This window comes from Acanthisitta chloris, unplaced genomic scaffold (genome assembly GCF_000695815.1).
Source record: "Acanthisitta chloris isolate BGI_N310 unplaced genomic scaffold, ASM69581v1 scaffold2998, whole genome shotgun sequence".
In the NCBI taxonomy this organism is placed as follows: Eukaryota; Metazoa; Chordata; class Aves; order Passeriformes; family Acanthisittidae; genus Acanthisitta; species Acanthisitta chloris.
The window spans coordinates 89,874-113,048 of NW_008688529.1; the positions used below are offsets into that span (position 1 = coordinate 89,874).

General features: G+C 38.5%; 1 protein-coding gene across 1 annotated transcript in view; it reads right to left on the minus strand.

The window, feature by feature from the left end:
* GRIP1 (glutamate receptor interacting protein 1) overlaps positions 1-23,175 on the minus strand; it is a gene marked incomplete at its 5' end in the record, with an annotated part of 104,314 nt that overhangs the window by 73,742 nt on the left and 7,397 nt on the right. Inside the window, 4 exons of the mRNA XM_009081039.1 lie at positions 166-241; positions 1,619-1,702; positions 5,746-5,891; positions 6,666-6,801. Of these exons, the coding sequence (XP_009079287.1) occupies positions 166-241; positions 1,619-1,702; positions 5,746-5,891; positions 6,666-6,801 (442 nt within the window). The remainder of the gene's footprint in view (positions 1-165; positions 242-1,618; positions 1,703-5,745; positions 5,892-6,665; positions 6,802-23,175) is intronic.

A 23,175-nucleotide genomic window follows, 5' to 3' on the forward strand; every position in this document is an offset into this window, starting at 1 on the left:
ATTGACATTTTTTTCTACTATTATTGTTATTAAATGCTAAACCACAAATTTCAAAGGATCAGGTTTGAATCCACCTATTTCACTCCAAATCTTCACATCTGTCCTAAATAAGTCACCTTTCTCCATTTCTCTTTTACATGTACTCCAGAGAAAGATGAATTGTACCTGTCAGCAGGCCCTCCAGGTCTAACACATGTTATTACAACAGGACGAGATTTATTTCTGTCATCGTGTGCTCCACCTAGAAAGGGAGGGAGAGAAAGTACACCTTCATTTTATGCTTTTTATGAAAGCTCATTTCCAAAAGAGAAACCAGAATCTTCACAGAATTATAGAATCAACCTGGTTGGAAGAGACCTCAAAGACAATCAAGTCCACCCCTACCATTGTTACTAGACCATGGCACTAAGTGCCACATCCAGTCTCAGCTTGAAAACCCCCAGGGATGGTGAATCCCCCACCTCCCTGGGCAGCCCATTCCAATGCCTGATGAATCTCTCTGTCAAAAATCTCTTCCTAATATCCAACCTAACCCTCCCCTGGCAGAGCTTGAGTCTGTGCCCTCTTGTCCTCCTGCTGATTGCCTGGGAGAAGAGACCAACCCCCACCTGACTACAACCTCCTTTCAGGGAGTTGTAGAGGGCGATAAGGTCTCCCCTGAGCCTCCTCTTCTCCAGGCTAAACCCCCCCAGCTCCCTCAGCCTCTCCTCATAGCACTTGTGCTCGAGTCCCTTCACCAGCCTCGTTGCTCTTCCCTGGACCTGCTCCAGCACCTCAATATCCTTCTTGAACTGAGGGGCCCAGAACTGTACACAGTACTCAAGGTGTGGCCTCACCAGTGCCAAGTACAGGGGCAGAATCATGCAGCATGTACCTTTACAGATGGACTAGAAAGACCAAAAATGGCCAAGCCATTAGTATGACCCTCCACTCAATTTTGTGTTAAATAAAATTGACTTACTCTATGTATAGACGAATTTTTCAAAAACATTTCTACAGTGTGATTTGTAATAAATGTACATTTTTTTCTTAGAACATTTACTCTGCACATCTGATCTTAGTGTGAACACTTACAGCACAGAATAAAAAAATGCACACTTCATGTATACTCAGAGTAATGAGTGGCCACTAAGGAATGTATGTATTAGACAAATAAAAAAGGTTTCCCCTGATGAAACTAATAATTCATCATTGAGGTATACTGTTTAACAGCTGCATGTTTTCTTCGGCTTTCTAAGTCAGCAATACTACTTCAGTTGTACAGTTCAGACTACCAGCAGAATTAATCAGATTTCATATATCATTTATACAAATACTATATATATGAAAATCTTGTTTAAGAACTACAATCTTGCTGCTGATTTCAGTTGTAGCAGAATCTGGTCTTACGTGAAATGAAGTTTGTAATGTTTTCTTGGAATAGTTGATTAATTAAGGTTCTGACATAAACAAAAATTCGAGCAGTTCATAAAAGCAGTACATGAAGGTTTGGAAATGGTAATAGATTGATTTTACAAACTGTATGCCATAAATCTTGACATATTTCTTAGTGACATAAAAATTTATTGCCTTTTTGCTTACTTAGAGAATACAGACTTCAAACTCAATGATAACTTACCTCTTATTACAAATCCGAAAGTGTTCCCTTCTTTATGTAAAGTAACTTCAACAGTTCTAAAGATGAGACCTGATCCTTGCACAGCTGAAGAAAAACAAATAAAAGAAAAGAATCCAAAACTTAATTATTATTGTTTTTCTAATTATACATACAGATTTTTACAATTTAGGACAGATATTGGATCATACAACTGAAAAGACTTAAATATGGAACAGTGAGATTGAAGACCCATAATTGAATACAACTCATCCTCTTTTTGTGAGAGTTTTAGGCCAGATATTTTGCCGATGGTTTGGGAAAAGACACAAAGATGCATATAACAGGTGAGGAATTTAAGTCTTACTGTTTACATTATGGCATAATTTTGTTTTTTGTACAGTTGTAGGAGAGTGCTAGAAAATATGGAAATACACAGTGAGACAAAACTGGCAAATGAAATTCTTAGAGGTACCTATTGATCTTGTTCAGCTATGAAAACATTTATTTTTACATTTATTTCTACTGCTCACAGAGAAGACAGTCAAGATTTTTGTGGTCAGCTCTCATCTCAGATTACTGAATTAAGATGAAGAAAGTATTTTCTATCATAAGGGTTTTTTTACCTTTTTCAATCGTAGCATGCTTCCTCATTATTAGTGAGTGAGAAAAAATTCCTTGACTTCTAGTTGAGTCAGTACTTTCTCTGTAAGCATTAGAGGAGTGGTGCACAGCTGCACAGAGGGTGAGAAGCTTAATGTATCACACCCAACGCATTTGGGTGTGATAATCCACTTTACAGAATTTGAAATTACTGCAGTTAAGAGACCAGCAGACAGTTTACTATTAGCTTTTACAGGAAAAGCTTTGGCAGGGTCTAAGAGCTCTCTTTTCCAAAGGGAAAAGGACACTGGGCAAAATCATACACACTTTCACTTGCCACCTTCCAGTCAACACACATAAAGTTAAAAAAAAAACACAACAACCCAGCTCTAACAAATAAATGTTCTGTGAGCAGCAGAACTAATGAAAACTTATGTCATTTAATGTTCCTGCCTGCAATAATCAGAGTTTCCCTGTCAGGATACCATTGATAACATGGGATAAAATGTTTCTAAAATCATGGTAGCTAAAGTAGGCCTTAGTGGCAAGGTAGCTAAAGTAGGCCTTAATGACAAGAATGATCATTATCTTAGCAGAACGATGTGTACCTGTGCACGTACACCTGGGTACCGACCTGTACGTACCCACCTGCATAATAGATAATAATACAACAATAATGGAAGGGGGGCTCGAACTCATGCTTGGGTGAAATATAACAATGATGAAAGGGAACTCGAATCATGATTGGATGAAATCAATAGAACAACAGCAAAGCAAAGTAAAACATATGATTATACCATGGTTATGTAAGAGAATAAAAATGTATCCAGTTCAAATCCATGTCGGAGTCAGATTTGGGTCTGTACCCCGACTCCCAAAGCTCTTCAATAAAAGCACCCATATAATCATTCAGTGATTATGTGCTTTCTACGCCAACACCCTGAGGGGGCAATGGACAGCACAGGCAACCCTGCATGTGCTGCTAGCCATGAGAAGTGCCAGGAAGAGTGGTGCCTAAAAATGTATCCAGTTCAAATCCATGTCGGAGTCAGATTTGGGTCTGTACCCCGACTCCCAAAGCTCTTCAATAAAAGCACCCATATAATCATTCAGTGATTATGTGCTTTCTACGCCAACACCCTGAGGGGGCAATGGACAGCACAGGCAACCCTGCATGTGCTGCTAGCCATGAGAAGTGCCAGGAAGAGTGGTGCCCACTCAGCACTGCAATGCCTCTCTCTGAGGACTCCTCTGCCTGGGGACTCACTCAAGTGTCTATTTCCAGGAAATACACGGTAATGTACTTTTTCTCCGGGTTTTTCAATCCCTATTAAAAAAGCTACTGCAGGGAACCAGGAGAATCACCCAGTGAAATCACATAAATCTCCTTTCCTTAGGCAAACAGGTGAAAGACAGCCCCCCAGAGCACTGCTCTGTGCTGCAGTAATTCCTGATACAGCTTGAAGATCAGGACTGTGTTATCGAGTCCATGTGGTTGTTTCCTTTTCAGATAGAAACACTGCACTGACTGAAAAGGACCAGCTTATAGGGAGGAGGAGACAACCCTAGCCTTCATTCCTATCAACAGAAAATGGCCTTGCATGTAGCTCAAAATGAATCCATGGTTCCTCATCAGTTTGGTGTGGCCTGTAACCTCCACTGGGGACAGGCGAAACCTGTCAGCAGTGAGGAATGGCACACAGCATCCTTCCACTCAGGCAACTGCCACTCAGGTGGCTGTCCTTCCACCCCAGCTCAGCCTGGGATGGGAAAGAAGTCCTTACCCCTTACCAGCAGCAAACGGCAGACACAAGACAGACAATGCTCATGTTCCAGTTCTAAAAACTTAGGAGCTCATGCTGAAAACGGCACCAGCATGCTCCTGCTGTGAACACTGCCAAACGTGGAAGGAAGCAGTAGGGAGAGTGGGACTACCAGTGCTCAACCAAATTTAATCCATCGTTATTAAACAACTGACATTTCCCTGATCTGAAACCATGCCAGTCCTCTCCCTGAGGGGGCAACCATGAGAACAACAGTAGAATTTCATTATGCATGGGGCAGGAAAGGTGGTGCCAGGACTTCACCACATGACTTACTGGAAAACTGTGCATGACGAAGGCACCATGTCTAGCTTGTTCACCAGAATTAAATGGAAACAACTAGACTGCTAATTATCTCCAACTTCATTAGCTATGCTTGTATGAAGAGGTCATAAATTCCAAGGACTTAAAGAAAAAGTTACAACTGGTTCTGTTATTTAGTGTGTTAAAATCCTGTTTCAGTGGACAAGAGGGCACATACGCCAAATGGGGATAAAACAAAAGAAAGCCCACTTGAATAAATGCAAAACAAATAATGCTGCTGAAACAACTACAACTGCAGCAAAACTAACTCTGAACTCAGCTAACTTCACTAACTGTGTTTTAGAACAGAAGTTCCCTTACCACAAGCAAACACTAATCAACAGAGAACATTCAAAACATAGTAAAGTGGTTGCCAGGAAGTACTAAAAACTACCATTTATGTAATTAGACTAACCCTCTAGCTGCTAGAAAGCAGTGGGGAGTTCATCCACTTCCAAGCACTAAAGAGAGTGATGGATTTTTTGGCTTCTATTGCAAGGGAGCTCTCTATTTAAGGTGACAAGAGCTTCCCAGCTGGCTCCAAAGATTTTTCTGGCCAAACACTAGCAAACCCCATCTTCTCTCCTCCAGTGAGCAGCATGAAGGAGCCCACACTCTTTGAGAGGTGTGACTGGTGCAGACCCTTGGTGCCAGGCAGACATCTGCCACTCCTTCATTTTAAGTTCCATGTTTCCAACTCACCATTTCACTAGCTTTCACTTCATACCTGATAAAACTTGATTCCCACTGATTTTCTCCTACAGACACACTGTTACAGATAAACACATAAATAAAGAGCAAAGGAGAGGCAAGGAAAGCATTCAGTAGGACTGTGACATTGGTTTCAGCATGAACTTGTATTTTGAAGAAAATCCTGCTCAGTGAGAAGCCCTTGTTTCAGTCACACAATTCTTGCAAGTTTATGCATCCTCATGGCCTACCTCACTGTGTCTTCTGCTCTAGAAATGAAAAGTGATGTCAGAAAAGGCTGGAAAAGTCCCAAATTATGTTATTTGTCTGGGAGAGAGGACGGGTGCTGCAAGTGGAGAGAAGGAAGGAAAAGGCAGTGGCAGAACTAGCAGATATAATTAATCTCAACTGTAACAAGAATGATTCTCTTGCCTGGGAATCTGCCTAATCTAATTCCCAGTGTTCACAATTGTAAACAAGTGAACAACAACAAAAAATGTGGGAATTGACAACTCTGCCCTGTTGTTGGGATTTATGTTTGTAAAACATCTGAGAGCATACCCTTGTACTGCCAGTTCTTTTGTACTGCTTCAATGCTCTGTGATAAGCCAGAGGAAAAAAACTGTAAAAGAACAATCACTATAAAAAAATCACTATCACCAACCATGCCCATCTCACTCTGACTACGTCTCCTATTCTGCATAAGTTTCAGTTTGCTCTGTGATTACTTACAGACTGGAGGCAGCTCATACTCCACTTCTAACACAACTCTTTCACCAACATTCTTAAGCAGGCTGATGATCTCATCGTGGCGAAATTTGGTCAGGTTGATTCCATTCACAGACTTGATGTAGTCCCCTACATCCAGCTGGTCACTTCTAGAGAAAAGTACATATTCCTTTTGTTAAAGATACAGCTGCTGGACCAAATTAAATCCTTTAAATTACTGCTTAGTGATGCTAAAAAATATTTTTCCATTAATCTAGATTAAAACAAGTTGGTCTTTCTAACAGAAAATGGCATTTTAAGATCTTAATCTAGTCTAGTTTGTTAAATATTTTTTAAAAAAACATTGTTGTATTATCCGTTCCTGATGTACAAAACCACTGCACAATAAAGGAGTTGGATGATTTGACTGGTTTAGACATAGGATCCAGGTAGTCATCTTCTTCATGTCCCCAGCTTTCTCTCTCTCTTTGGGAAGTGTCCAAAGCAACTGTTTTTTTTGACAATGGTTGCCTTCACAGCTAACATCACAGCTACAGAAGACAGGCCACAGCCCAAAAGCATATGTTCTGCTCAGTTACTTGTAGTGATTTAGCTCCACCTTTATCTTTTGATTATTCTTCTTGTCTCAAATTTTTGTTCAAGGACAAAAAAATAGAGAAATAGAATGTGTATAATTCAGAAGAAATCTCATTAGTCTTATGACGACTTTCAAATATCTCACTGGTATTTCTAGCTTTTAGAAAAGCAGCCTTGTGCAAAGAGGAGGAGCAGATGTTGCCATTTCCCTCTGAGGCTCTCTGGTGTGATGGGCTGCCATTACAGATGCATCTAGTCACATATTTTTTAGACACCTTTCTGATGCAGTACATATTTCTGAAGCAATCACATCTTATAATGCATTTTGTGGCTTGAGATGTGGTTACCTAGCAGCGATTCCTCCTTGACGAAGGTTAGACACTCTTGGTTTCCCATCCTTGTCAATACCACCCGATACTGTAAGCCCTAGGGTGGTGCCTTCTTTTTTCATTAATTCAACTGTCGTTGAGCCCTTGAATTCCTCTGTTGAAAGAAAATTATTGACATTGTTAAAATTTAAGTAATCACAAAGATGCTGCCTTTCTATCGTCATCTACTTCTCAAGAAAATAATTCTGTGTTAATAAGAAAGAACATGTATATCTGGAGATTCTTTATGTTACAATTGACAAGTTCTGCCTGCCAGCCAGTGTATATAGATAAGTCTTGGGACACGTGTTCTGTAAAAGGCTATTAAAAACTACGCCAATGTGCTAGCATACTATACAGAGCCGATAAAAACAAAGTCTGGCAAGACTTAGAAATAAAGGTAGTTGTTTCACATTTTAAAAAAGCTGTCTTTGCTCATTTTCTGCTCTCTCCCTCTGACCTCTATGTTTTATGAAGTACTTCAGCTGATTAAATAGTAGGGTAAAAGAAACAATGATGGAACTACAATTTTAGGTTCAGATTCTCTTTGAGGCCACTAGTAGATGCCAGTGTTAATCAAAACAATTGAATGTAACAACAACCCAGATACATCAGATCTTAACAGTTTTATTCCTTATTCTTACACAAACATAGCTCTGCTGTAACTCTGCAATCTCTGCAGAACAGGCATAAAGTAAGTGACGGGCCTTCATAGTCATAAGTGTATATAAAATTTCCCTCACATGCTATCTGAGACACCCTCTTCTGCAGTTTCTCCATTTAGCATTCTTGGAAAAAGCTAAATTAATCCCACAGACCTCAACAAATGCAGGTCACCTGCAACAGAAAGCCTCAAACTCTCAGAAAAGAGATGCCCTTATTGCACCATGGATGGTGTGGGGTGTGGGCAGAGCTATCTTTCTTTACAGTGGCTAATATGGGGCTATGTTTTGGATTTGTGCTGAACACAGGGTTGATAATACGAAGATGTTTCTGTTATTGCTGAGCAGAGCTTACACAGAGCCAAGCCCTTTTCTGCTTTCCACACTCCCATGCTGGTGAGGATGTTGGGGGTGCATGGGAGGTTGGAAGGAGACACAGGTGACCCAAACTGACCAAGGGGATATTCCATACAATATGACAACATGCTCAGTATATAGAGTGGGAGGGAGGAGGAGGAAGGGGGGAACGTTTCAAGTGGTGGCATTTGTCTTCCCAAGTAACCACGACTGCTCTCCTGGAGATGGCTAAACACCTCCTGCCCACAGGAAGCACTGAATTAAGTTCCTGTTTTGCTTAGCTTGTGTGTGTGGCTTTTGCTTTCCCTATTAAACTGTCTTTATCTCAACCCATGAGTTTTCTACCTTTTACCCTTCCGATTCTCTTCCCTATCCTGTCGGTAGGTGAGTGAGTGAGCAGTTGTGTGGGGCTTGGCTGCTGGCTGGGGTTAAACCACAACAGATGGACAAGATAAACTACATATGCACAGCTCCAACAGAACTGCAACTATTTGGGGAGCCACAAGGCAATCATACCTCATGCCCACTGTTTCCAGTCAGAGAAGACCTATTAAAACCACTAGCTGCCCAGGTATTAGAGAAAAATGCATGAAATCCTAAAGATCCACTAAAATCCTAGAAGGACCATCCATCTCTTTGGTTCTTTTCAGTATCAATATACAGCTTTTAGGTGAATTGGTCAACATGCCAACATCGTATATGCACTGCAAACAAACAGTATGTTGGCACTGCACTAGCAAGCTTGCTGTGATGGCATGAGATTCAAAGATTAAAGGCCACTCAAAAAAAATGATAAAGTGAGCTCCCTGTATATATTCATATGTTCACCAGTAAGGTCTAGGAGTATCACTATACAAACAGGAACAAGGCTCTGTCAACATCTTTCCACATGACTGAGAAGATAGCCAAATTCTTTCATTTTAAGATGAAGAACTGCTGCCCTGAACAAGAATTGCCAAACCTGCCCCCATTACCTCTGTATTTAAGGAAATGGTGGCAGATAGAGGAAAGCACTCAGAAGAGCCTCCAGTCCTGGTGGACAATCCTGTGGTTTTTGGTAGTACTTTTAATAGGGTTAGCTGGTGAAGCTTTTTCCAACATGGCATCATCCTCTGCAATGTTCCCACTCTTTTCTTAGTGGCTGACAGGCTCTTCTTTCCATTCTAGCTGATGATAACCTCACTTCAGTTATTCACATTTTTACCATTAAACAGCGTGAGTTAAGTGCTCAGGCAAGAGCTCTCCAATGCTTATAAAGCTCCTATTAAGACAAAATTCTGCAGTGTATTCAGTCAGCAGTACGGGTTGGCAGAAGCAGACAGTAGCATAGCTACCTGATGCATTGCGTAGCTACCTGGTGCATTCTACAGCCTGACTCACACCAAACCACCATTTGGTACCATTTGGAAGCTGTTGAGCTTCCACAATGTTTGCTCACATCTGGCCTTTTTGACAGTTCAGAAAGAACAGATGTGATTACCTGCATCTGAACATGCAGACGTGTTGTACAGCTGTAGAGACGCTATGGATCAAAATGTTGCTTTTGGTTTTATAAAAACCTGTAAGTATTCATAATGATTACAACAGTTAGTCATGGTACTTACTGAAACCAAAAATACAGTACATTTGCACCCATGATGCAACCTCAGGTCTTTGCCAGTGTGTGACACATGCTTATTCAGGGCTTACTCAGTCGTGAGATCTGGAGTCCAAAGGGAAATTACCTACTCTCCCCCTCCTTCCTTTGTACTTCTCAGTAGTACAATATGGTTCTCAGGAACCATCTAAGATGTGTTTTTTTTTAACAAATACATTGCCAGAATGTGTATATGTGACACCAACAACACACTGCACATGCCAAATCTTTTGCCATAGCACAACACTGTCATGTGTCTTTTATACAGGTCCTCAGTTTGCAACCCAATGCTTGGAAATACTCTGTTGCCTGAAGTGACATGTTGAACAGATCATCCATGCAGAATTTTAAGCTGGCTAACAATTATACAACTCCCTTCAACTACTGGCATGGAAAGTAATGACCTGGCTTGTTTGTTCTTACCATCTATCCTGACAAATTTCTGTATACCTCTGACAGCACAATAGCAACCTCCAGACACTCTTCCTTCGTAGGGCAGGAGGGAAGGATGTACCAACACTGTGAGGGACGGGTGGTATGAAATGCTCATAGCTAACTGACAGATAAGGTCATCTAGGCATCCACAATAGTTTCATTAGGTTTGCTGCTCTAAAGGATTTTGTAGCTTTTGTTGTACATAATCATATCAGGAAGAAATTAAACTACCTAAGCTGGTTTTGCTTGTAAGAGACTGTTAACCCTGAAAGTGCTCTGAACCAGGCCCATCTGATACCCCCATCTCTCTGTTTTTCATCTTCACTTTCTTAAATCGCACATGATTACTGTTCTTATAATGCTAGATATTACATGTTTATTCATCTATATTGCTTTGGCATTATTATTATAGACTAATCCCACTGGAGTATTATTGAAATGCCCAATATCAGAAAAACCCTGGGACTCCATTTCCAATCCAACTTGCAATCGCATCTGTACGTGCTATGCCCCAACTAATGCAAGGTCAGTCTCTATTCTCTAGTTAAGACAATGCTGTTACTCTTCGTGGGTTAAAAATCAAACTACTTCATGTATAATCTCACTCATAATTCATTGCTTATGCCAACCAGCAAACTCCTAATTAGCTAGAAGTCTCTGAGGTCTATTCTTTCCAACATGTACTCCCACATTGCTAATATTAGCATAGTCAGCATCAGAAGGGAAAGCAAAGAAATTATTTCCAGATTTCTTATAATGTATGAGCTCAAACTGAGACCTGACTTTCCTTGGCCTGTAGAGGGTTTTGGGATTGCCCCAGGACTTCCATCACTGTGCTGCAAGGGCAATCCCAGGCACACACCTGTCCATGCTGCACCAGTCATCCTACAGCTTTCCTGGCATCCACCTACCTCTGATATGGGGTTCAGAAATCCTGCAGGCTACTGGAGATGGCTCGGCCAGGGGAGTGCAAACATGCACACTCGTACACACACACATACATGTACACACAGGCAGACATAAGATGAAAAAGAAAGGTTCTACTTCAAAGAGCTTCTTTTATATCTTCAGTCCCATAAGGCAGGGCACACACAGAAGCTGAATTCTAAAGAAAACATTACACTGCTGCTGTTTTCTAAATTCTTGGCTGTAGCAATATTGGCTGGGTCAGCTGGTGTAACAATACTATGATCTGCCCTGCAACCTAGAAGACAAGGACACTCAATGTAGCACAAGAAAACTTCAAAGACAAGCAGATGCTCACATTCAAGACTGGGTTAATCTTACTGTGAGAAGATGACTAGATGGAACAACTTGCAGGTAAGTGGAATCTGAGAAGTGCCATGACTAATTTAGCTTCAAGAATAATAGTATCATAATAAAGCTTCTAGTATTTTACACATGATCAGACTTTTTTTCTGTTTTGATGTATGTAAACAACATCTTTTAATTAATAAAAAGCATTAAAAATAAATTCTCATGATTTCTGAACCTGGAATGTATTCACTTCTTCAAAAAAGAAATTAAATACTAGATGACAGATGAGATTTTTTTACAGCAAAATATTTAAAAGCTGAGAGAACTCTTAGCCAAAATTTATGTTCTGTATTACTACAATTTTATATACTAATTTATATATTAAAGTAAAACTGAAGAATATTTGCCTTCATCCCAGATACTGAGTCCCTTCCATGAAAAATTCATTTTAAAATCCAAGAAAATGCCTAAAATCTACATTATTGGGTCAAGTGCTTGCTTATATCCTCCACCTAGGGAATGAGTTTATTCAGTGCAACTGGAACAGAATGTAAATGGAACTTAACCTAAAAGTAAAAAAATACTTACTGTTATTTATATTTTCCTATCCAAACCATATATAATAAGTAAGTAAGTAATTGGTAAGTCTGTTGAAAATACAGTCAGTGCTGTCCTTGTATGGATTTTCCCTTGTATATCAGCAAAAAATCTGCAGAGGAAACATTTTGCTATACATCCCAGTAGGCATCTCATGGCTTAATAAGAAATCACATAAAGATGAAGTCAATTCTTAAGAAACAGATAGCACTTTGTTATACTGTAGACATCACACCTGCTCAGTGTTTCAAGTCCTGCAGGTATGCATGTTTCTCTTACTGTGACAAGAGGGATGTCAAGAGATGATAAATGCTCCATTCCTTATTGCCCTTTTCCTGACTGTCACTAACTTCTAAAACACCTAAATTTCTACTAAAAACAAGCAAACAAAAACAGATCAGTGAAGAGAGACTGAAAACATGAAGCTAATTGCATCCTACTCTGTGCCATCTCCTCCAGTCTGTGGAGGGACAATCCCCAAACCAGTCCTAGTTCAGAAGCCAAGCAATCCACAGTAGCAGACAAACTGGTATGAGGTGCTTCAGAGCACATCTACAAGGCACAATACACCACAGCTACCAGTGGGACTGTTAATTTAAAACACTGCCAATGCAGGTTGTCCTGGGTTGGCAGCCAGGTTAGCGTGACTATGTTAACCTGTACAAATGTTGTACCATTTTCAGTGAAAGCAGGTGAGATGGGGTAAGGCTCAGACACTGGCAAAAACTGCTTAAAATAGATTGTTTATATCATCAACTGTTCCAGTTGTGCACAGGTCACTAGATGATCCTTTTCTTTTTTTTTTTTTCCCCCCAGCTATAAGCAAGATGACTTTGCCACTGCAGAAATACTGGCTAAAAACCAAACACGTTCCACCAGTCCTTCTAAACTGGAAAAAGACTGACTGCTGCTTGGCCTAGGCATGACACAGAAAAGCAAGTAATGATATTTTGTGATCCATTATAGGCTGTGACATACATGATCACATAACCCACTGAAAACAGCAGGACACAGCAGCACAGTTCATACCTGGGTTCATTGGTTTCCTGTCTAAAAAGAGCTTAGTCCTTGTGATATTTGGTTTTGGGTATATTTTTCATATTCTAAGGCACAGAATCAGATACTTAGGCAACCAGCTCCCTCTAAATGCCACCTGAGACATTCAACAGAGTTGGTCTTCAATTTAACATCAAACATAAGCATTCGATTTGAAATTCTGTTTCTAACTAATAGATGAGAAATTGATATAAATAGCCCTAACCTGAAATCAAATGACCACCAACTGAAAGCCAGCTACAGACAAGATATGTCTCTTTATTCTTAACGACAAGAAACTCATCAATTTCTTGAAGTATTGGAAGAAACACCTGATAAATGACACAGTTATCGACATGCACTACGGTAACCTCAGTAACTACATTTCAGGAATGAAACAGTAACTGGAGTTAAATCACTATTCCCTTCCCAGAGCTTAATATTTCTATCCCACAGCCTAAGGTGCAGTCCCAGTGCTTCTCTGGCAGCAGCACAGCCATGTTACCAATGGTGCATGCTCAAGACAGAACATCCTGCTTGTGTCTGAATCCACTCCTTGTACACAGGAGTAGCAGAAAACATTTACCAGAAAATGTAAACATGGTATGACATGGGGTTAAATAACTTTTCGCATAGAAGCAGCTTCACACAAAAAAGGCAAGAATGATCTCTGTACAGCAAGCTTACAAGGGCTGGCTGCATATGAGGATGCAAAAAAAAGACTGCTTTGAACTTAAGTGGGTAAAACAGCCCATGGAAGCAGATGTGTAAGGAGCAGAGATATTTCTCCAGGTTAACTGCAGCAGATATTCAGACCACAGCAAGAGCTGGATGGCCACATATCTAGATGCTTTTCCAAGCTGGTGAGGAAACAACAGGCTTTTTGGTTCTCTGAATAGTCCTGTTTGCAGAAATTCCATAATGAAAGACAGTTTTTGAGTATGGGTTTTTTTTTGTTTGCTTTTATACACAATTTAGTTGCACAATAATTCCAGAAAACAAACTTAGAATAGATGCTGATACTCAAAACCCTCTCAAACATTCCAAGCACTAGCAGCCTAAAATTGTTCATGATGTTACTTTGACAGACACTGTGCATTCAAAGAGATCAACTTGAGTTATCCCAATAAAAATAACAGCATCTGATTCTTCTAAGAGTGTGGTTATTAGGAATTTTTGTCAGTGAACATTTCTGAATTCTTTTCTCTGTGCTTTTTTAAAACTCTACACCAAGAACTGTAAGTATTCAGGCTAACCAACCACAGTCGTAACATCAACAAGTTCTTCCCTCTGCATTTTCTTGAGATGGCTGATGACAAAGCTTATGTAGGAATGAAACGAATGCAACTATGAAGGAGATATCTGACACCTCTGCATGTCTCTGTTAACACTATTGATGAAGAAAAGACAGAGCTCCATGACATTAGTCTTTTCAACATTTCTGTCTCAATAGGATAAAGGCTTCATTAACCCTCCTCCCTTGCTAGTGGAAATCCTGCTGTGCAGAACAGCACTGAGCTTTGACACTGATTTTGATTTATAAAACTTCTCTCCGTAATTCTGATGAATTAACTTCCAAATGCCTCTCCATTTTCTTTATCTAGAAACTAACACTCAGAGAACTCTTGCTAATTCGTATTGCTTTGCACTAAGGTGACACTACTTACAAGAGCACAGCCTGCCTGTTACAGTTCCTCTGCTTTCTACAGTTACCAAAATGAATCAAGCAGGATTGGTTACAGGATTGATGGTATTTGTGCATTTCAAGGCAGGAAGGAACCACTGAGAACAATCCTCTCCCTGATCTCTTGAGTGACACAGAGGAACAAGATATAGCAGCATCTCCAGCTACAGATTACCTTTTAGAAATACGTCCTCTGTGGCTCTGAAAGCATCATGTGATGGAAAATCTGCTACATGTGCAGGTAATGTCTATCTGAATGGGGAGTAGATGAGCCTTCAAGCCCAAGATCTCATTATAGTACCACCATTACATTCAGGACGTCTGGGCAGATACAGAACTATATAACCTCTGATCAAACCACTTCTTAATCTTCTTTCCATTTTTGATTAAGAACTGTCTGAAATGCTTAGGTTTTTGCTATGTAAGACATGTTTTGCAGCTTGTTCCAGTGTTTTACCATGCTGTGGCTACAAGGTAAATTTCAGCAATAATGCCAGTATATCCTATTTCTCGATTCGAGCTCTCATTCATTTTTGCTAAACATACTTTGCATTTCTGTCACGATCGACATTTATTATATAACCTAGTATTTTAGATAATACAAAACATCAAATTTCGTTTTTATGATGTGGAGCTACGATCACTAGTATGGCAAAACTAAAGCAGAAAGGATCAGAAAAGGATATAGCAATGGTGTCACTCCTTCTAAGATAAACTATTGTTCATGTATTCAAATAATGGCTGGTGAATTTTCAATATATATTGAAAATTTCAATATATATTATGATGAATGAAATTCAGAGAAATGGGCCAGTAGAACTTTTCTTAGTACTTGGACTGAGGAGCAGATACTTAAATTTTAGGAGTCACATGCCTCTTTCCTTGTAGAACATACGAAGTTGAATGATACACACACAGCACACCCTATCTTTCTACTTGATAATTCAAGGAGACCTTGGTGTAGAAGATTAGACAATCCTTGGGAAAATGAGATATATATGAAAAAAATGAATGAGAAAAATGGAAAATGTGAGTGAATGCTTCCTTCAGATTTTAACTTTTGTCCTTTTTGCTCAGTGATCACTGATATGGTCTGTTTACTCTCTACCTTTACAGAACATCACAACCCAGAAATGCCAACGTCTGGAAGATGGTAGGTCAAAAACAGGCTAAAAGAATGTGCAACTATGATGTTTTAAAAAGTGATCTGGCAATGACTCATTCTTTTTCTACTATACTTCAATCTGATATAAAACTAAAAATGTCTGTTACAAAAGGGTCATTAAATGACTCAGCATTCAAGATGAAGAAAAAATATAGTTAAAGCCAATGGAAAAGCAGGGTTAAAGAACTGCAAAATAAGCTACTGGTTTATATTAAAATGTACCAAATCACAGAAATAGTGATGACTAGCTGTCAGTAAGCATTTCAAATCCACAAGAATTTACTATTCCTGTAAATAACTTTGTGAAGAGAGGGGGAAAAAAAGAAAAGGAATAATTCAGGCATTTCTTGACTGTTAACCTGTGCTCTGCAACTCTAATCAATCTCTGTACTTATTCCGTAAAGTTTAATGTATGCATAATGAACTAATGGCAATGAGGAATGAAGACAGATGCCTTCATTTGCAGGGACTAGCTTATTAGACAGTCAAGCTTGCCAAACAAATCACTGCAGCAAACAAGCAAAACACACAGCTGCATTAAAGTACCTGTGTGATTTCTGTTGTCACATAAATTACCCATTGAATTTGCACAGAAACCGAGATGGCAACAAATTAGCACCTAGTAACATTGCACCTTCAGGAACATTTTATGTCTTCAGGTCACTTCAAGAACCTTTCTGCATGTCTTGACAAAAATCTGAATGTGATATCAACATAAGAGGCTTATATTATCCCAGAGCAGCCTCATTATTAGATGACACAGTAAAAAAGGCTTTCCTCTGTCAAACTCCAAAATGTGATGCATGTTTCACAGGAAAAGCTTTTTGGCTTTTAACATGTCCTCTTATCCTCCAGAAATTTCAGGTGAAAAGGAACAAAGATTATATCTACCTATCTGTCCAGAAAAATTAAGACACGTGTAACTACATATTGTGGTTCACCTCTACTTCAAAGACACGGCTTGCCCATCGTGTCTATTGCAACATCCTTCTCTTCTTTTGGTGACCAAGCGGTTAAGACAAAGACAGAAAAATGTTTCTAGAGTTGAACTGAAGAAACAGCTGAAAATCTTTAAAGAGACTGTAGCAGATAAAGATTCAGCTAAATAGTACTACCTAGAGGCTTCAAATGACAAACCAGAACTAGAAGAAAAAACATGTAAAAATTTTATTTTTATATTTCATATGGTTCCAGTTTGGTATAAAACTTCTGAAAGTTACACAAACTGCATTCTGAAAGTTTTTTCTTTCTCTAGATAAACCAATATGTAATGGTTTTGAAATGAAACAAACTCCTGCTTCCTGTGACCTGTATGCTTCTGCTTTGCTCCTGCTTGCACTGGTTTGCTGCTGGTGGTATGCTGTGCCATGTGCCCAGAAGTCTGGGGCCCCCACACAATAGTTCACATGCAGTTCAGTTATGCTTCATCATTGGATTTATTAACTACCCCAGGTTTAATAAATCAATGATTTCCAGCTGAGGTCTGCATCACTGGGAAATTTCTATCTTGATCAATCACTGAGCAACTGCAATTGTCATGCTTTTCACCTGAAAAGACCAATGCCTGAATCTTCTTTTTCATTGTATCACTATGTTGTTAAATTGCTTTGAAAAACTGTGATAGGTTTACTCACTTGCCTGTCCCAAGTACAGTATCAACTTCATCAACTTGAACTAGTTGTATCCCTTAAGTCTGGTTTTCAGACACTTTTAATCAAAAAAATGTCATGAGTTAGACTTTTGAGATAAAAACCTACTCCTTCCTCTGACAGAAAAATCCAAACCATTACCTTTGCTTCCCTTTAAACTGACCAGATATCCAATTTCCAGCTGCAACTTCTGAACTCTCTGAGGATGTCACTGCAGTTCTTAACTTGTATCAGATACTCGGATTTAATGGTTTATTTTTATCTAACTTACAGTGTGTTCAATAGTTTGTCATATATATAAAAAACACCATTTGCCAAACATGCAGGCACGTTTAGCATTTCTGCCATCTTCATACCACTTACCTTAGCACTGTTAGCGGGAGCATAACATACCAGTCTGAATGTACCTTATGGAGCTAAAGTTTATACCAGCAAAGAAAGTCTGGCATAACAGGATCTGTTTTCACTTGTAAGTATGCAACAAACAGCTTCTTAAAAATGGGCAGAAAGATAAGCATCGCCCTGAGGCAAAATATGTGATTTGCTATGGAGAGCAAGAGATGTTGCTGACAGTATCTAATACTGCACAGAGCTATTTATCTAAACTGGAGAATCTGGAAGAATCACTAATGCTATATGTTTCTAGACGTGATTTACTTTAATTGCCCAAATGTAGCTTATTCTGAGTATCACCTCCTCCATGATTTTTTAAAACTGAAAATAGATGGGAAAGGTGATTTCTGTATGAACAAAACAATCCCATAATCACATTTGCTCTATTTTTTTCTCAGCATTTGTAAAACATGGTCAACTATTGTATGCTCTGAATAAATGTCTTTTATGTTCCACCCCCAAAAGCCTTTTCTGCTAAGGTCAAATTTACATAAGAAATTGTCAAAATTACATAAGAAAATGTCCCCATTGTGACTATATAACCATGGATATCATATGTCAAACCCCCCCAGCAGAGATGAAGTCATAATGGGAGAAAAAAGAAGACAGAAGATTTTACACCAATTTGTCAAGTAAAAGAAAAGCGACAGCACTTCTGTGCTGATGTCACTTCGTCTACCCTGAAGTTTGGTCATTTAGAAATATTGCAAAAATTCATACTTCCAACCAACCCAGCTTCACCAGCAATATTTCCCAGGAAACACCTAGTTTATACATCTTAAAAAATGCCTGTAATAAGAGTTGTTGCTCCAGGTATTCTTTCCCTTCTTTGTTTAACAAAGTTTGTAGTAAGTGACCTTCAAGCCATAACAGGTCTGCACAGTCAGCATGTTTTCCTCAATGAAGACCCAGAGCATATGATGGAGATAGAGACAGCAGCCTAATGTTAGCTGCTACCATCTCATAAGAACATTTGATATGCTTTTGAGTTTACAATACTTAAAATTAAGTCATATATGGATTATAAAAATACAAGAAGATGCCCTGATATCTTAGGATTCTCATGTTTTGACTACTGGTCAATGACAATTTTCTAGGGTAGTGGATATATTAAAATGTGCAGTGGATCAGCATATAAAAATGTTCTAGTTTCTATTCCAATTGTGTACACAGACAAAATTGGGACTATAAATGTATTCACAACTTGTCGAAAATACTCTTGAGACTCCCAAATACCCTTAACACAGTCCATGAGAAGCACATCTTACCATATATTATAATCATGCCCAGCTATCATCCTAGTTGGTTAGCACTTAAACTAGACTGACTTAAACAGCTTTCCTATTATTTTCTGTGGTGAGGAATTAAGTCGAGCTTCATGAGTTCCCATTCACTGTATGCTCTCTATTGCACCATTACCTTTAGTTAGTGCCTAAGGAAAAAGCTCTTGGATTTTAATGGTCTTTTTAGAGTCAGGTACCATCCATATCATAAAACAGCAGAGCTTCCCTACTAGGCATCTGGTTTTGTTGCTACATTTGTAATGACTTTCAAATACACTTGCTAATCTTTCAATTCCAGAACTGTATCTGAAATAATTTTTGGAAGAAAACATGTTTTTAGTCCCATGTGAATATGTTCCATACAAGTTATTTCGAAATTATTAATTGTACTGGATCATTTTTATTCTTCATAGATTTGGCCCATTTTGTAGCAGTCTTTGTATAATGGCAAGATTTCCCTATATGAGCTATATCAATTTTTACTTCTCACTTTCATTTACAGAAGCAATATTTTGGGGATCAATAGTCACATTTTCTTACCAGGAAAGATCACTCATTGTTTGCCAGTGATATCTAAAATTCAGAGCAGCATGTCCCTCTCATTATTCTAGGATACTGGGTCTTTACTACCTCAAAGGTCAATGTTCATTTTCTACATCATTTATCTGACAAGTATTCAGGATCACAATGTCATTTATTATGGGAAGAAAGTTTTGGCAGGATCTTGTCACTATGATCACCAGTGATCAGTTCACTATTAAACTGGGCTCGTTTTGCTTCACTGATAAAATCAATTAGCATTAAAGACTAGCATTTGTTCCTGCTTGGACTGATATTCAGAGTGTCCTTCTACCAATGTTTTCTGTGAATAAGAACAATGAAATCTCCTGATCTTGGTCTTGTTGCTATTTTTCCCTATCAAAATACTCCTTGTTTTGCTTTCTGTACTCTTTTCAGTTTGTAAGTAAGTGAGACTCTGCTGAAAAGCTTTCTTTATGTGTTTACCCACACAACACTAGCAGACTCCCCAAACCTCAGAGATATAAATGAGAATGATATCTGCAATTTAGACAAGGACAATAAATCAAAAAAGATCAGTATCTGCATTCTACTAGCCTGTATATCACATACGAAGTGAATAAACTCCCTCACTTCATTAATGCAAGAGATATTAATGGATGTGTGCACCTATATATAAAAAAACCCAACAGGTGCCCTATAAATTAATTCTGAAATTACTGTTGCCAGAAAATTATTGGGGGACCCCCCCAGGTGATCAAAACTCTCACTGGCCAGAATAATTAATGCAAACCATGAATATATTAACAAGACAGTTTAACATAGCAGTACTTAGGACATCTTTGTGATTAGTGAAGTAGTGACTGACACTCAAATGCTTTATCTCCCTTCTGTGACATTATTCATTAAGATTATTTCTAACAAAAGAGTGGACAGAAGAGTCGGAAAAGAGTTTTCAGAATAGTTAAAAGAAAAATGCCTGGGAGCAAAGACCCCAGAAGCACAATTTGTTTACTTAACAAAGGGAAGATTAAATGGTTATTTCATAATGATGTGACTATAAAGAATGAAGTGAATTTTGAGGAAAAATAACTCTTTATTAAAAATGAAGTGAAGCTGAAGCTATGCAGAGCTAGAAATAAGAGCAGTGAAGCTAATTAACCACAAAAGGCCATGATGGGGTTTGTATCACTGGAAATAATAAATAGATTGAATGTCCCTCTAAAATATAATTCAAATGCAAGTTAAGATATAAATAAATTCTGGGAGTTGTATGTTCAGTTTAGGTGGTCATCAATGCCTCTCCTGGCCAATGAATGCTGTGTAAACTAACAACAAATACAGCAAAACCCAAATGGATGAGCTCTTTGTTCTCCACTTTCAAGAAGGAAAGGAGGCAAAAGCTAGTTTGTAATGATGTTATAATTAACTTGTGGTCTTACAGCTCTGATACAAACCAAACATATCTACCTCTTTTATTCTACACTATGGGGCATGGTTCCATACCTCTTTCTGCCCCATGTACCAGGGATGTGATGAGGAAGACACACAAACACCAAAATCTCTTGATTCTAAGAAGTGAATAGAAAACAAAAAAATGCCACTAAAACAAACAAGAAAAGAAACAATCTTTTCTCCATCCATATGAAACACTTTAAGCCATTTCATATTGGCAAATGGATATATAATTTTGAAAAAATCCCAACTTTTTTTTAACAAGACAAGGTTTTACTATATAGAAATCAACATTTAGAGTGAGAATGAGTAGCTCTGACACACTGATACAGTTGAAAAGCTGAGATAAACTACTATCCAGATTTGGGATAGCACATTTTGGTGTGACAGAGCTGTTATCTTGGTAGATGATATGTTATTTCCTTGCTATCTTCATGCCCTGAATTTATAATCACTGCAGAAACTAAAAGGGAGATTAAAATAAAAAACCAGATGGAAATCACGCATTAAGTCCTTTAAAGAGGTATTAGAAACTACATTAGGAACATTAAAAACGTCAAGTTAATTACCTATAACTGTAATATAAAAAGAAATTATCAAGTATAAAAAGACCCAAGTAGGCCAATGACAAAAAAATTATCCCTAATTTCTCAGATTAGCAAACTACTGTGTGTGTTCAAGGGCTAAACAGCTGAGACAGTTTGTTTAATGATGTTAAGATACTATATGGGATTTCATCCTATACTCCATACAGCTAAACTGATTTTGCTTGAAAAAATCCTGCAGCTGCAATAAATTAATAAATTTTACTTTGAAGGCTGAAATTTGGAAAAATTATATGCAACTAAATCCAAATAAATAGAAGTGTTTGGTACCATCAGCACAAATCCTGCTATAGGCTGTGTGCATAAGCACCATTTTATAGAAGAGAAAATATTTTAGTTAACTTTTCAGACCTCCTATCACTTGGATATTTGAAAAAGTGCATGTTCCTCATGTACAGTATTGCCTTTAATGCATTTTCTCCCTCATTTATGGTAAAAGGAATGAAATTAGACTGGTCTCTATTCTAATCCTTTCTGGTACACTAGTATGTTGCAGACCTGTAAAGAAAACGTACAAATAAATCATCAGCAATCTGGGCAAGAAAGAAATCCTACTTCTTTCACTTTTAAATATGTGAAAGCAAATTCAGGAATTTCCAATGTCAAAGGGAAGGAAAAGACATACAGCTCTGCAGCTGCTTCACAGACCATTTGATAAACCTCCAGCAGGTTAAACAAACACACAGGGAAGCTCGTAAATGACACAGCAACTGCAGCTTCTCATCAAACATGAAAATCAGCAAATGACTTTGCAGATATAATAAACACCTCAAGTGCAGAGAAACTTACCAGTCTGCAATCTGCATTTCACAGGTCAAAACGCTTGCTTCTGCTAGGAAATCACCCAAGATCATTACCATAATAACTGTGACTGCAGAGGTTACTGCTAATGGATTTCTAAATGCTTAAAATCTCTTCAGTGGCATTCTGTGCTGATCTTAAAAAGTGCATAGTAAGGCTAAGTGTCTATGAGACAAATGCAAATTGAGGGGAAAAAAGTGCTTTTGTAGACACATACCTAAATTTCCTAACCCAGCTTTTATTGACATACATATTATATTCAAATTTTATTACTGCAATTAATTCTTTTTTTCTCACAATGAGAAATATGAAAAAGGTCGGGGATGATTTTGACAAGTTTCCTCAGGCAAATCATGCTCTTACTCTGCAAAACCAGTGAGCCAGTGGAAATTATTTAATATATTGGTGGGGGATAAAGGATTAGCTAAGACAGTGCTGCATCCTTGACATCAAAGTGCTTAAGAAATCTGAGTGAAGTTGAAGTCAAAGGCAAGGCAGGTTTCTTTTGATGAGGATGGAAAAGGTGAGTGAGGTCTGCACAAGTCAGACAACACTGCTTGCAAAGGTGACTGCCCTGTACCAATGATGCAAAGGGGGCTGCTGACATTAGGAGCACTCTGTCAAAAAATAATGGGATAATTTAAAGATTTACTGGTTTTACTCGACACAGGAGTTTGGAGGAATTGGACCAAATTAACTGCAAGTATGAGAACAGTTATTTTTGAACATGCACTGTCTTGCCAATTCCGTATTAATCACAGAGGAAAACAGAATTGCCTCTGGAGGTGTGTTTGCACACATCTACCCACCAAGGATGGATCATCTGTCACATCTGCCAGTCACTGAGAACCTGGCTTAGATGTTAAGAGCTGAGCTACAGAATAACCTTGGACCTGTCTATCCTCCTAAGCAGTGTCATTTAATGAAACTTATCCCAGGATCACTTCAGAAGTCTA